Source organism: Melopsittacus undulatus, assembly GCF_012275295.1.
Source record: "Melopsittacus undulatus isolate bMelUnd1 chromosome W unlocalized genomic scaffold, bMelUnd1.mat.Z SUPER_W_unloc_2, whole genome shotgun sequence".
NCBI lineage: Eukaryota > Metazoa > Chordata > Aves > Psittaciformes > Psittaculidae > Melopsittacus > Melopsittacus undulatus.
Genome location: NW_022993944.1, coordinates 611157 through 625061, shown reverse-complemented (window position 1 = coordinate 625061; position 13905 = coordinate 611157). Strand labels below are relative to the sequence as shown.

The 13905-nt window shown below is 45.4% G+C and overlaps 1 protein-coding gene across 2 annotated transcripts in view; it reads left to right on the top strand.

Annotated features, from left to right (window-relative positions):
• The first annotated feature begins 224 nt into the window (after window positions 1–224).
• Window positions 225–13905, top strand: part of LOC117438217 (transportin-1-like) — a 104517-nt gene continuing 90836 nt past the window's right edge. For both annotated transcript variants that reach the window (XM_034073704.1, XM_034073705.1), the window contains exons 1-3: window positions 225–451; window positions 574–723; window positions 2860–2935. In XM_034073704.1, coding sequence (XP_033929595.1) covers window positions 619–723; window positions 2860–2935 — 181 coding nt within the window. In that variant the 5' untranslated portion in view covers window positions 225–451; window positions 574–618. The remainder of the gene's footprint in view (window positions 452–573; window positions 724–2859; window positions 2936–13905) is intronic.

Below are 13905 nucleotides of genomic sequence, written 5' to 3'. Positions count from 1 at the left end.
AAGCCAACTCACATAAAAATAAAGCAGACAGCAGAGTAGGTACACGCTCCTAACTCCCGGGTCTGCATTCACATCCCCGCTTCTACTCCGTGGGCGGAACTTGCTGCCAGGCGCTGCGGATGCAAAGCCGCAGCTGTCCCAAGGAGGCCAGACTGGAACTCTGCTTCATCCCTTGCCTGTCAGGGCTGCTGGAGCTTACTTTTTTATTTCGGGTGGTGGGGAGGGGCTGTGGAACGGCTCTTGTTTTGTTGCCCCCAGGCTCCTGATGATGTGGGACGCACTGGAGAAAGGCTGACGGCTATGCCGGCAGATCCGAGGAGGCTTGGGCGGGCGGGGACATGCCTGGCGCTAGGACCCAGGAGGATGCGAGGCGGCTCTTAGAGCCAGATTGCAAATTCGCCGTGACTTAGTGTGTTTGGTGTTTGCGTACGGCCTGCGACGGCAGGAGCAGGTTAGTGTTGTCTGTAGGGTCGGGCTCGGAGTCGGCGGGGTGTGTGAGAGTGGGCCGGGCACCGAGCAGCTAGTTAAATGCGAGCTAGCTAACTTACTTGCTTCCTCCTTCCACTCCCACAGGGCCTGCTGCGCCCCTAACCGCGGCTACGTTTTTCAGCAAGCAAGATGGAGTATGAGTGGAAGCCTGACGAACAGGGGCTTAAGCAAATCCTGCAGCTGCTTAAGGAGTCCCAGTCCCCGGACACCACCACGCAGAGAGCCGTGCAACAAGTATCCTTGGTTGAGGCCTACACTGCACGGGAGGGTGGGGCGGACGAAGCGAGTAGGCAGAGAGGAGCTGTGGTGGTCCGGGCGGGTACTAGGGAGGCCAGGGGCGCCGGGGGTGGGGGCAGAGCAGCCACAGGCTGCTGCAAGGCGGCGGCAGCCGAGCCTGCCCAGTGAGCGGCTACAGCTAGTGCTGTGGGCTGAGTCTCCGCCGGAGCGGGTGGCCGTAGCGCGGCCTTTGAACTGCCGAGGTGTGGGCTGCGGGGTTGCCTTCCCCCGTCGGGAGCCCGGGCACCTTTTATGAATCCAGAGCCAAGTTCCGGGTTACTTAGTTTTGTTTTTAAAGCTATGGCGTGGCAGTTTTTCAGTATCTGCTACTTTCTCAGGTTACTTCACGTTGGGCTCCTGTCAGTGCCTAGCTTTCAGCCGCGGCGGATCCCACCGAGGGGGCTGGAGCGGGGGAGAGGAGGGGCGTGCTGCCTGCTGGGCTGAGTTGGCGGAGCGGCGCGGGGCACCTACGGCAAAGCAGGGCTTGAGTAGGGGCTTCCTAAAATCTTGCTCTGGTATTCAAGGCGAAAGCCATAGTTAGTGAGAGGAGCGCCCCTGGTGGAGCCGCTGCCTGCGTGCTCTCGTTGGCCTGCTGGCTCTGACATAGTATTTTGCTACGTTGTGAGTATGTTTCGGCTTGCCTGGAGTCTTGAGCTTGAAATACTGTTATACTCCTTACATTTCATGAGAAGGGGGAAATCTACCTTATGTGGTTTCTTGTGCAGCTTTGCGGTGCATTTTATGTTAGTGTTGTGAGTTGCTGGTTTGTTGTTTGGGTGTCGTGTTGCACCCCACCACCCCCAAGTCTCTTGATAGTAGAAGTGATGAAATAGCAAGGTTTTAAGGAACTGAGATTGAGAAGCATTTCCCATCTACTGTCTCCTACTCCCAGAGTTAACTATGCAAGTGTTTTAAGATATCTAGAAGTCCTGAAAGGATATCCTTTTATATACATATAAATATATGTAAAGATGTAATGTTAGAAGTTTAGCTTGAATCCAAATTTACTTGACTTCTACTTTCTTAACAGATGTGGTGAAACTTTGTAAGAATTTTTATCTGAAAAGTGAAGGTAGTTTTCATCTTGTTCTTGCAGCTATGTTTTAGATTCTTAAGATGCTTTTGCTTCCTTTCAGAAATAGTATACAGAAGTGGCTAAGCATTCTTATAATAATATTCTTTAATAGTCTTATAATATATATATTATATTATTATATATTAATATATATTATATATTATTATAATAAATTTTTTTGTGTTTCTTGATTGGTTTATTTTTTTTGTTTGGTTTTTTTTGTTGTTTTGTTTGTTTCTTTGTTTTAAGAGACCATGGACAAGCATGACGAACTTGGTACAAATATCTGGGCATTTACAATTAAACAGGTTATTACTGTTGAAAGCTCAGGCTATGGCTAGTTAGTATCATAAAAAAAGTATATGACTAATCATAGAATAGGGTTGGAAGGGACCTTAAGATCATCTAGTTGCAACCTCTCTGCCATGGGCAGGGACATATTAAAGTGACAATATTAAAGTGAGTAGCTTATCAAAATCGTAGCTGTTGTATTTTAATGCTGAAATGCTTTTGTTATGGAGGAAAAAAATGTATTATGGGATTGTGTCTCTCTGGATTCCTTGGGCTTTGCTGGCTTCCAAGTATAAACATTGAGATCTAAAACCACAGAGGAAGGTGGTGGGGGTGTGGTTTATTTTTGTTTTGGTTTTGCTTAGTTTTTTTTTTTGTGGTTTTGCTTTGTAGGGTTGTTTTGTGGTGTTTTTTTTTTTTGCTTGTTTGGTTTTGTTTGGGGTTTTTTTTTCCCCCCTTAGAAATATTTTTAAGGATCTATTAAATTCTGTGTCTGGCCCTGGATGATTTTTTTTTTCCAGATTTCAACGTAAGTAAAAGCTGCTACTTTAGTATGAAAATTACAGAAACTGCTTTCAGATTGTTCATACTCTCTCTGTGTTGTGAACTTGTAGTCGCAGCTGTTTGAAATTATGCAGTAGTACAACTCACATAATAATCATAGTATTCAGAAAGCTATAAGTGTTGTGTGTGAAGATTCAAACTTCCTTAGCAGTTTCTCTTTTCAGAAACTAGAACAACTCAATCGGTATCCAGATTTCAACAACTATCTGATTTTTGTTCTTACGAAGTTGAAGTCTGAAGGTAAGTTCTTGAGATACTGGCTGGGTTTTTTTTGGTGTGGGTGTTTTATTTTTGTTGGGGTTTTTTTTTTTGTTGTTTGGGTTTTTTTTCCCTCAAATTTATTTTATTTAGCTAGAAAGAAATAGGAAGCTGATTTCTATACCCAGTTTCCTGGTTGGTTGGTATAGAATCATAGAATAGTATCTGTAGTTATGCAGAATTTTATTTATCCTCTTGGGAGTCTTTGTGGAAAAATATCTGATAATATGTTGGTGCTTATAGTTTCAGCCTTGGAAGAGATTGTATTCTAAATGTCCTATGAAATCTCAGAAGTGTGGGAGCATTGTACTGCTATCAGACTATTGTCGACGCAGGAGTCACGGACAACGCAGAGACGATCAATGTGATCAAGCGATTGCCAAACTTTATTAGATTCAGTGCTCTTCTTATACCCTTACACCCTTATGTAACAGCCTTGGATACTGAGCTCTAATTGGTTAGTCTAGAGGTTACTACCGTTTACAGAGCTAATGTTTATAACTTGTTATAATTGCAATTAAATACCTTACTGTAAAAATACAGGGGGAAACTACAACCTTGGCAGAGATTATTCTCTGCATGTTTTCAGTGGAAAATTACAGAGGCCTAACAAGACAACTGACCTTGCTTATGCCTGCCAAGAATCTTCTTACTTTAGAGTAACAAGGCTCAGGGTATCAGGATCGCTCACTACGTGGCCTTGGCTCTTTAAGAATTCCCACAGACTATATTCAAATTGTGCAATAACTGCATTTCATGGTGATGAATCATGACTATAACACATTATAAAATGTGCTGCTAAAACCATTTGTGATTGTGATCTCCCTAGTAATCAACCTATTAAATATTTTGAAGATCACATACTAGTGATTTGGAAAAATCTCCAGGAACTCATAAGTAAAGTTTAAGTTGACAAGCAGGTATTCTTTATTGTGGCGCTGGGAGACATGGGGGATTGCTCCTCCTAGTGTGTCTCATCCAAGCATCAACCAGGCTGTGATTATATTGTCCTTAAACATACATATTAGATTACGTATATTACATCACACTTTTAGAGAATGCCTCCTGAATGCACACTAAAATGTGGTAGTGGGCTTTGGGACCCCTGGTGGTTATTAATTCATCACTTTGTTTTAGCGTCCTTGTCATATCAGTAACCACCAGGTGGTTCTGGCAAAGCTTATCTTAGTAATTTCCTTTTCTCTATAGTTGCTAACAAAGCCTAACATTCTTGAGGTTACTTATTTACAACCCTATTCTTCAATCAACCCCATTCTTCAATCCACCCTATTCTTCAATCAACACCATTCTTCACTAGAGTTGTCCAAAGATTCTGTCAGAATCTTCATTCTGAAGTCTTAATTGTAATTACCATTGGCTTATTTTTTTGGTCATTAGTGCCAACTGTTTATGGCATACCATGTAGCTTCTTCCAGTTGTTTTCAGGCAGTTCCTTAGTAACAATCGGGGTGTGTGAAAGATTTTCTTTCCAGTATACTACAGCTACTGATTTCTGAGGTCTTTGCCAGTAGTGTGTGCTTACAGCCCAGAAAGCCAACCGTATTCTGGCCTGCATCAAAAGAAGTGTGACCTGCAGGTCGAAGGAGGTGATCCTGCCCCCTCTACTCTGCTCTTGTGCAACCTCACTTGGAGTATCGTGTGCAGTTCTGCTATTCTCAACATAAAAAGGACATGGAACTGTTAGAACATGTCCAGAGGTGGGCCACAAGGATGATCAGGGGACTGGAGCACCTCCTGTATGAAGACAGGCTGAGAAAGTTGGGGCTGTTCAGCCTAGAGAAGAGAAGGCTGTGTTTTTGCCCAACCTGTAGCTGTGCCTGGGATTGCTCTGACCCAGGTGTAGGACCTTGCACTTGGCATGGTTAAACTTCATGAGGTTGGCATCAGCCCACTTCACAAGCGTGTCGTGGTCCCTCTGGATGGCATTCCTTCCCTCCAGCGTATCAGCCGAACCACACAGCTTGGTGTCATCAGCAAACTTGCTGAGGGTGCACTCAATCCCACTGTCCATGTCACCTCAGAGCAGCCTTCCAGTATCTGAAGGGGGCCTACAGGGATGCTGGTGAGGGACTATTCATTAGGGACTGTAGTGATAGGACAAGGGGTAACGGGTTGAAACTTAAGCAGCAGAGGTTTAGATTAGATCTAAGGAAGAAATACTTTACTGTTAGGGTGGTGAGTTACTGGAATGGGTTTCCCAGGGAGGTAGTGAATGCTCCATCCCTGGCAGTGTTCAAGACCAGGTTGGATGAAGCCTTGGGTGGTATGGTTTAGTGTGAGGTGTTCCTGCCCATGGCAGGGGATTGGAACTAGATGATCTTAAGGTCCTTTCCAACCATAACTATTCTGTGATTCTATGATTCTATTTCAAGAACTCTTTTGGCACATCTTCTGTTGTCTTTATATTTATTTGCACTTAAGATTTTTGATTTGTGAGGGTTTTGTTGTTTTCCTTATTGTTCTGCTACCAGTGCTTTTTCTGCCTTCTAGTGCTTCGCCTCTGAGTTTTTGAATGCTTGCTTTTTTCACTTTGAATTAGATTTTACTTACATGTGGCCCTATAACATTCAAAGCATCAGTAAGAACTTTTATATTTAGAACTGCTGGTTTTTTTTGTGCTGCCAGTTTACTTCAGGAGGAAAGGAAGAGGGAGGAGAAGGAAGAAAGTATGTTTTCATATCTGAAGGCTGGAGTATATCCAAATGTTTTTGTATGGTGTTTGTATAAAATCTGATAATCTTTAAGGCCTTGGGGGAATACCTTAAGTATTTAATCCTTACTTGTTAATGAGTATGCTATCATACCTTAATTGTTCATGTGCTTTATGCCATTGTTGTGGTTTAACCCCAGATGGCAATTTAGTACCACAGAGCTGCTCATCGTGCCCCTCCCTGCCAGGGGGTTTGGGGAGAAAGTCAGAAGACTCAAACTCATGGGCTGAAATAAAGACAGTTCAGTAGGAAAGAAAAGGAAGAAAGTAATGATTAAAAAAAAATGGAATATACAAAACAAGTGATTTACAATATAACTGCTCACCACTTGCTGACTGATGCCTAGACAGTTACTGAACAGCAGCCCCTGGCCGGCTATCTCCCCAGTTCATTTATGGAGCATGCTGTCATATGGTCTGGAATATCCCTTGAGTCAGTTGGGGTCAGCTGTCCCAGCTGTGTCCCCTCCCAACTTGTTGTGCACCCCCAGAACTTTGAACTTGATGATCTTAAGGTCCTTTCCTATTCTATTGTTCTATCAATCTTATTCTCATAATAAACACAATACTGAACCAGCTACTAGGAATAAGAATAACTGTTCCAGCTGAAACCGGGGGAGTATCCACCTCTTATTCCACATCATTTGTATCATGCCAAATCCCACACTTGCCAATATACCATCACCTTTCCTGTATTTTGAGATAAATAAATGCAGATATCATTCCCTTAATCTATGGACCATCCCTATAAAATTCTATTGACATTATTCAGCCCATGAGTTTGGGCTCCATCTGTTAAAACAGTTTCTCCGGGAAGGAAAGATGGTGTATGGTGTTGGGTTGTTGCATGTTGAAACCGGTTCTGATTATATAACTGCTGCACTTCTCTGGTTCTATCACCAAAATTAATTCTTTAGACTGGGTAATTCTACTATAATGCTGTTGATGCAGCATATAACAACCATAGTAGTGATCACATACAGTGTTATATAGCAGCCAACAGGACAGCAGTGAGTTCATTGCCTGTTCTCACTGATTCAGAGAAAACTCCAGGAACAAACTCGCCAACAAAGTTTTCAAGCTGACAAGCAGGTATTCTTTATTGCGGCGCTGGGAGACAAGGGGGATAGCTCCTCCTAACGTGTGTCCCCCTATTGCTACACAAGCAGTTTTTATATAGTCCCTGGGCATACATATTCATGAGGCTATGTATGGATTACATTATTTTCCAGAAAGTTCCCTGCATGCGTACAAAAATGTGGTGGTGGTCTCTGAGGGTCATTTACTTCTTCCAACAATCTTCATCACTTCTGGCAGCCTTTGAAGCACACGCAGTAGATGCTTGTACCAGTTTAATTAGTTTGTTAGCACCACAAACATAATAATCCTCCTGTCCTACTTATCAGTTAGTTTAACTGTAGCCCATCCTGGACACCTGCCATTCCCAGATACTCCTTATCCTTGCATCCTGTTCTAGACTGTTTTTCTTAAAACTATGTCAACTATAACGATCTATTTTGTACAAGAATTCTCAGTATGTTCTCTAGCTGTACTCTATTTTTTTTTCTATGTACCATGCAGCTCAGTAATTTTCCATTGCTACTGTTACAAAGCCATTGAACTTAACGTTACTTAAAACTAATTCTAAAGGTTTATATATTCCAGTTTGTAATTGTGTGCCCCCCCTTGTCTCAAATCCCCCCTTTTTCTGTCCTTTTGCAAATACTTTTGCAGCATTTTATATATTACCATTACCATAAGAAGTCCTTTTGAAATAATTTCCCGTTTCTACTTGATGCTTAATTTCATTCCTTTTCCAATCTTCATAATTTATCAGAGATAATTTACAGCACCAGAGGGAACATTGTTTCATACCATAAGTAATCAATATGAAAACAATTAACATCAATATTCCTGCAAACAGTTGCCTCAACCAGGAGACATTAGGTAACCATGAAGTTAACTTTTGCCATATTTCTTCAAAACCCCAGGAGGTGTCATCCATGGCCATCTCATGAAATATCTTCATTTGTTTCCAAATTTCCTCCAGATCTGTTTCAATTCTGCCACTTTGGTCTATATAGGAACAACAACTTTCATTGATTATGGAAAAAACTCCTCCTTCTGATGCCAAGAACATGTGTAGAGCCATTCAGTTTTGTAATACCACCTTAAATAGGCTGGTTATCTTTTGTTGTTCTGTCTGGATTATGTCAATGTTTTTACTTTCCATTTCCTCTATGGTTGCTGAGATATTTACAGTTGTCTTCCCTAATTCACTTACTCCCAAAGATGGAATTAGCCCTCTCACAAAACTATGAAATGCAGTGTGCCGTTCAGTAATAGGGTTAAACCCTCACTTATTCCGTTTAGCAAAACATGGAATCCGGGTCCTGGAAGGATACCTGTCGATAATAGTAAAATTGGGTATTATAGCACCTAAGGTGCATGTCCCCTTTCAGTTGGGGGGTAGTCTTATAAGCATTTTCTCCACATGTTGGAATGGAAGGTTACAGGCCCTTTAGAAACGACAGGCCTGGCAGATGGGGAGGGGGAGTTGCTATTTATGTTAGGGATAGGCTGGAGAATATGGAAATCTGTTTGAGGACAGGTGATCAGTCAACAGAGTTTGTGGGTTAGGGTTAAAGGGAGAACAGCTGTGGGAGACATTACTGTGGGGATTTGTTACAGACCGCCTGATCAAAAGGAACCTGTGGATGAAGCACTCTGCAGACAGATAGGAAAGGACTCATGCTCACATGCCCTTGTTCTCATGGGGGACTTCAACCACCCTGACATCTGTTGGAGCGACGGTACGGCCCAGCACAAGCAGTCCAGGAGGTTCCTCGATTGTGTGGAAGAAAACTTCCTTCTGCAAGTAATAGAGGAGCTGACGAGGAGAGGTGCCGTGCTTGACCACGGGCTCACCAACAGGGAAGGGCTCGTTGGAAATGTGACTCTCCAGGGCAGCCTTGCATGCAGTGATCATGAGATGGTCAAATTCGCGATCCTCAGGACAGTGAGAAGAGCGTGCAGCAAGCTCACTGCCCTGGACTTCAAGAGAGCAGACTTTGGCCTCTTCAGGAACCAGCTTAGTAAGGTTTCATGGGGTAAAGCCCTAGGGGGCAGGGGGGCCCAAGACTGTTGGTTGATATTCAGGGATCACCTGCTACAAGCTCAGGAGTGTCGCATCCCGACTAGAAGGAAGTGCAGCAGAAGGACCAGGAGATCATTTGCTGAGGTAAGTAGCTGGAGAGAAGACGCCTGCAACACCAGAGTGGAGCGGGGAGTGATCAGCGTCCAGGAGCTTCACCACAGAGCAAGAAGAGCCACTGAGGAGGGAGCCCCAAGTCCTCAACAGGACTTGCCCAGGAGCCAGCTGCTCAGCCTACACGAGGGGCTGACTCACTGGGGGGCCGAGCTAGGAGGAGTGGCACCAGCTGTGAGTGATTAAAAACCTACCCATGGAGCGTGGTGACCAGGAGCGTGGCGACCAGAGCGGGTCGAGGCAGTTCGCACGGGCAGGCAAGCGGGCTGGCAAGCGGGATAACCGCCTTATCAACAGGACTTGCTTGGAGCTCAGGAGGGGAAGGAGTGCTTGCTTGTGTGTTGAGATGTAGATGGATTGATCGACCAGATAGATCATGGTCACAACACGATCAAAAGCTGTAGTGAGGAATAATGTGGGTATCCAGACTGAGCATTCCTGCAGACATGTGGCCGTGCAGGTCTCTGGCTGCAGCAAATGCCTGAGCCTGGCACTTGTATTGGAGGGAGCCAGTGACACTGCTTGTGTTCGCTGTGAGCAAATAAATGATCTGCTCAGACAGATGGTTGAACTGAGGGAGGAGGTAGAAAGGTTGAGAGCCATCAGGGAATGCGAAAGTGAAATAGATTGGTGGAGCCACACCCTAAGGCAGGGGCAGAGGGAAGTGGTTGAACAAGTGACGGATCCCCTTCCCTCCTACCATCAGACAAAAGGAGAGAACTTAAGGGACAAGGATGGATGGAGGGAGGTCCCTCCTCGGAGAGGTAAGCGAAAACCCTAGCAATCCCTTCCTCCCTCCCAGTTGCCCTTGAATAACAGGTTTGAGGTCTTGGTACTACAGAGCCAGGTAAATGGAGATGGAGAGGTACATCTATCTACGGAGTCACCTAGGGCTTGTCACTCACCCCCATGCCTTAGAACTTCCCCAACCAACAAGAAAAGAAGAGTAATTGTGGTGGGTGACTCCCTTCTGAGAGGAACAGAAGGGCCCATTTGTCGACCGGATCCATCCCACAGGGAAGTCTGTTTCCTACCTGGGGCTCGGATTAGAGATGTTAAAAAGAAACTCTCTGATCTGGTGCAGCCCTCTGCCTACTATCCGCTGCTGGTTTTTCAGGTTGGCAGTGATGAAATTATTACAAGGAGGGCAAGGGCAATGAAGAGAGACTTCAGGGCCCTGGGACGGCTGGTTAAAGGGTCTGGAGCGCAAGTGGTGTTTGCCTCTGTACCTGTTACAAGCAAGGGTGAAGAGATAAATAGGAAGAGTCTGCAGATTAATGTATGGCTACGTGACTGGTGCCATAGGCAGGCTTTTGGGTTTTTCAATCATGGGCTGCTGTATGAGACATCTGTTTTGCTGGTAGCAGGTGGGATACAGCAGTCCCAGAGGGGGGAAAGGTTTTTGGGGCAGGGGTTAGCAGGGCTTATTGACAGGGCTTTAAACTAGATATGAAGGGAGGAGGGGATTTAACTGAGCCTGTTAGGGACAAGCCCAAGAGAAACATGCTAGGGCTTGAAGGATGGCAGACTAGGGTGGACTATCAATCTATTGTTTCATTTGTGGGAAAGGATAGTTTAGACCCTGTCCCGCAGGTGAAAAAGGGTACTAGGACAAGAGTTAGCAGAGCTAACTCACAGAGCTTTAGGTTAGATTCAAAGTGCGAGGGGGTCATACCAGAACTAGTGCGGCATTGTTCTAGTATTAAGGAAGACCAGAAGGCCTCCTACCTCCCAAGGATGCCATCAGCATGCTCTGCTCGCTCCCTGAAATGCCTGTACACCAATGCACACAGCATGGGGAATAAGCAGGAGGAGGAGGAAGTCTGTGTGCATTCTAAAGGTTATGACCTAGTGGCAATTACAGAGACATGGTGGGACAGCTCACATGACTGGAATGTGGTCATGGATGGCTACGTTTTTTTTAGGAAAGATAGGTCAGCAAAGCGAGGTGGTGGAGTTGCTCTTTATGTGAGAGAGCGACTAGAATGTATTGAGTTCTGTCCAGGGGCAGATGAGGAGAAAGTGGAATGTCTGTGGGTACGAATTAAGGGACAGACTGGTACGCGTGATACAGTTGTGGGAGTCTATTATAGACCTCCTGATCAGGACGAAGGAGTTGATGAGGCTTTCTACAGGCAACAGGAAACAGCCTCATGACTACATGCCTTAGTCCTCATGGGGGATTTTAACTACCCTGATACTTGCTGGAAGATTCACACAATCGATCATTCACAGTCTAGGAGGTTCCTCCAGTGCATTGATGATAAATTCTTAATGCAAATGGTGGATAAACCAACTAGGAGAGGAGAGCTTATAGATTTAGTACTCACCAACAAGGAGGGTTTTGTTGAAGTGATGATGGTCAATGGCAGTCTTGGCTGCAGTGACCATGAGATGGTGGAGTTTAGGATCCTGTGTGGGAGGAATAGAATAACTAGCAAGGCCACAGTTCTGGATTTCCAATGGGCCAACTTGGGCCTCTTCAATCAACTGCTAAGGGAAGTCTCATGGGAAAGGGTACTAGGTGGTAAAGGGGCTCATGACAGTTGGTCAGCATTCAAGAACCACTTCTTCCAAGCTGAGGATCAGAGCATCCCAATGAGTAGGAAATCAAGTAAGGGATCTAGGAGACCACTGTGGTTAAACAAGGAGCTGCTGGGCAAACTCAAGTGGAAAAGGAGAATCTATGGATTATGGAAAGAGGGGCTGGCCACTTGGGAGGAATATAGGACAGTTGTTAGAGGATGTAGGGAGGCAATTAGGACAGCTAAGGCCTCCTTGGAACTTAATCTTGCTAGTTGGGTTAAGGACAATAGAAAGGGCTTCTTCAAATACATAGGGGATAAAACTAACACAACAGGCAATATAGGCCCACTGCTGAACGAGGTGGGTGCCCTGGAGACAGAGGATACAAAGAAGGCAGAGGTTCTGAATGCCTTCTTTGCCTCTGTCTTTACTCCTGCAGACTCTCCCCTGGGGCCCCAGATTCCTGTAGCCCCAGGACTCAGGACAAGGAGGAGTTTGCTTTGGTAGATGAGGATTGGGTTAGGGATCAGCTATGCAATCTGGACATCTATAAATAGATGGGTTTGGATGGAATGCACCCACGGGTGCTGAGGGAGCTGACGGAGGTCATTGCTAGGCCACTCTCCATCATCTTTGGTAAATCGTGGGAAACGGTAGAGGTGCCTGAGGATTGGAAGATGGCAAATGTCATGCCAGTCTATAAGAAGGGCAAGAAGGAGGACCTGGGTAATTATAGACCGGTCAGCCTTACCTCCATCCCTGGAAAGGTGATGGAACAACTTATTCTTGACTCCATCTCTAGGCATATCAAGGATGAGGGGGTTATTAAGAACAGCCAACATGGTTTTATGAGGGGGAAGTCACATTTGACCAACCTTATAGCCTTCTATGATGAAGTGACTAGGTGGAGGGATGATGGTAGAGCGGTAGATGTGGGTTTTCTTGATTTCAGTAAGGCATTTGATACTGTCTCCCACAGCATTCTCATAGGTAAGCTAAGGAAGTGTGAGCTTGATGATGAGGTAGTGAGGTCAATCAAGAACTGATTGAAAGGAAGAAAGCAGAGAGTTGTGGTCAATGGGGCAGAATCTAGCTGGAGGTCTGTGACTAGTGGAGTCCCTCAGGGGTCGGTGCTGGGACCAGTGCTGTTTAATATTTTCATCAACGACCTGGATGAGGGAACTGAGTGTACCCTCAGCATGTTCACTGATGACACTAAATTGGGAGGAGTGGCTGACACACCAGAAGGCTGTGTTGCCATTCAGCGAGACCTGGACAGGCTGGAGAGTTGGGCGGGGAGAAACTTGATTAAATTCAACAAGAGCAAGTGTAGAGTCTTGCATCTGGGGAAGAACAACCCCATGTACCAGTACAGGTTGGGGGTTGACCTGCTGGAAAGTAGTGAAGGGGAAAGGGACCTGGGTGGATAGGAGGATGACCATGAGCCAGCAATGTGCCCTTGTGGCCAAGAAGGCAAATGGCATCCTAGGGTGCATTAGAAAGGGTGTGGTTAGTAGGTCAAGAGAGGTTCTCCTCCCCCTCTACTCTGCCTTGGTGAGGCTGCATCTGGAGTATTGCGTCCAGTTCTGGGCCCCCCAGTTCAAGAAGGACAGGGAATTGCTTGAAAGAGTCCAGCACAGAGGCACAGAGATGATTAAAGGAGAGGAACACCTCCCTTATGAGGAGAGGCTGAGGGAGCTGGGTCTCTTTAGCTTGGAGGAGACTGAGGGGTGACCTCATTCATCAGTGTTTACAAATATGTAAAGGGTGGGTGTCAGGATGATGGAGCTAGGCGTTTTTCAGTGATATCCAGTGGTAGGACAAGGGGCAATGGGTGTAAAGTGGAGCATAGGAGGTTCCACGTTAACATCAGGAAGAACTTCTTTACTGTAAGAGTGACAGAGCACTGGAACAGGTTGCCCAGGGAGGTTGTGGAGTCTCCTACGTTGGAGATATTCAAGGCCTGCCTGGACAAGTTCCTGTGTGATGTACTCTAGGTTACCCTGCTCTTGCAGGGGGTTGGACTAGATGGTCTTTTGAGGGCCCTTCCAACCCTTGGGATTCTTTGATTCTGTGATTCCCTTGGATGGATAAGGAGCTGCTGAGAAAAATTCACAGGAAAAAAGAGGCTTATAAAAGGTGGAAGTAAGGACAGGCAGCCTGGGAAGAATACAGAGCTGTTGTCCGGGAAGACAGGGACCAGGTTAGAAAAGCTAAGGCCCAGTTAGAAGTAAACTTGGCTACGGATGTTAAGGATAAAAGGAAGGGATTCTATTGGTGCATAGTGAATAAAAAACAGACTAGGGACAATGTGTGCTTCTTCATAAACTATCGGGAGAACTGGCTACCCTGGATTTGGAGAAGGCTGAGGTTCTGAATGACTTCCTTGCCTCGGACTTCACTGGCAAAGGCCCTGTTTGCACCACC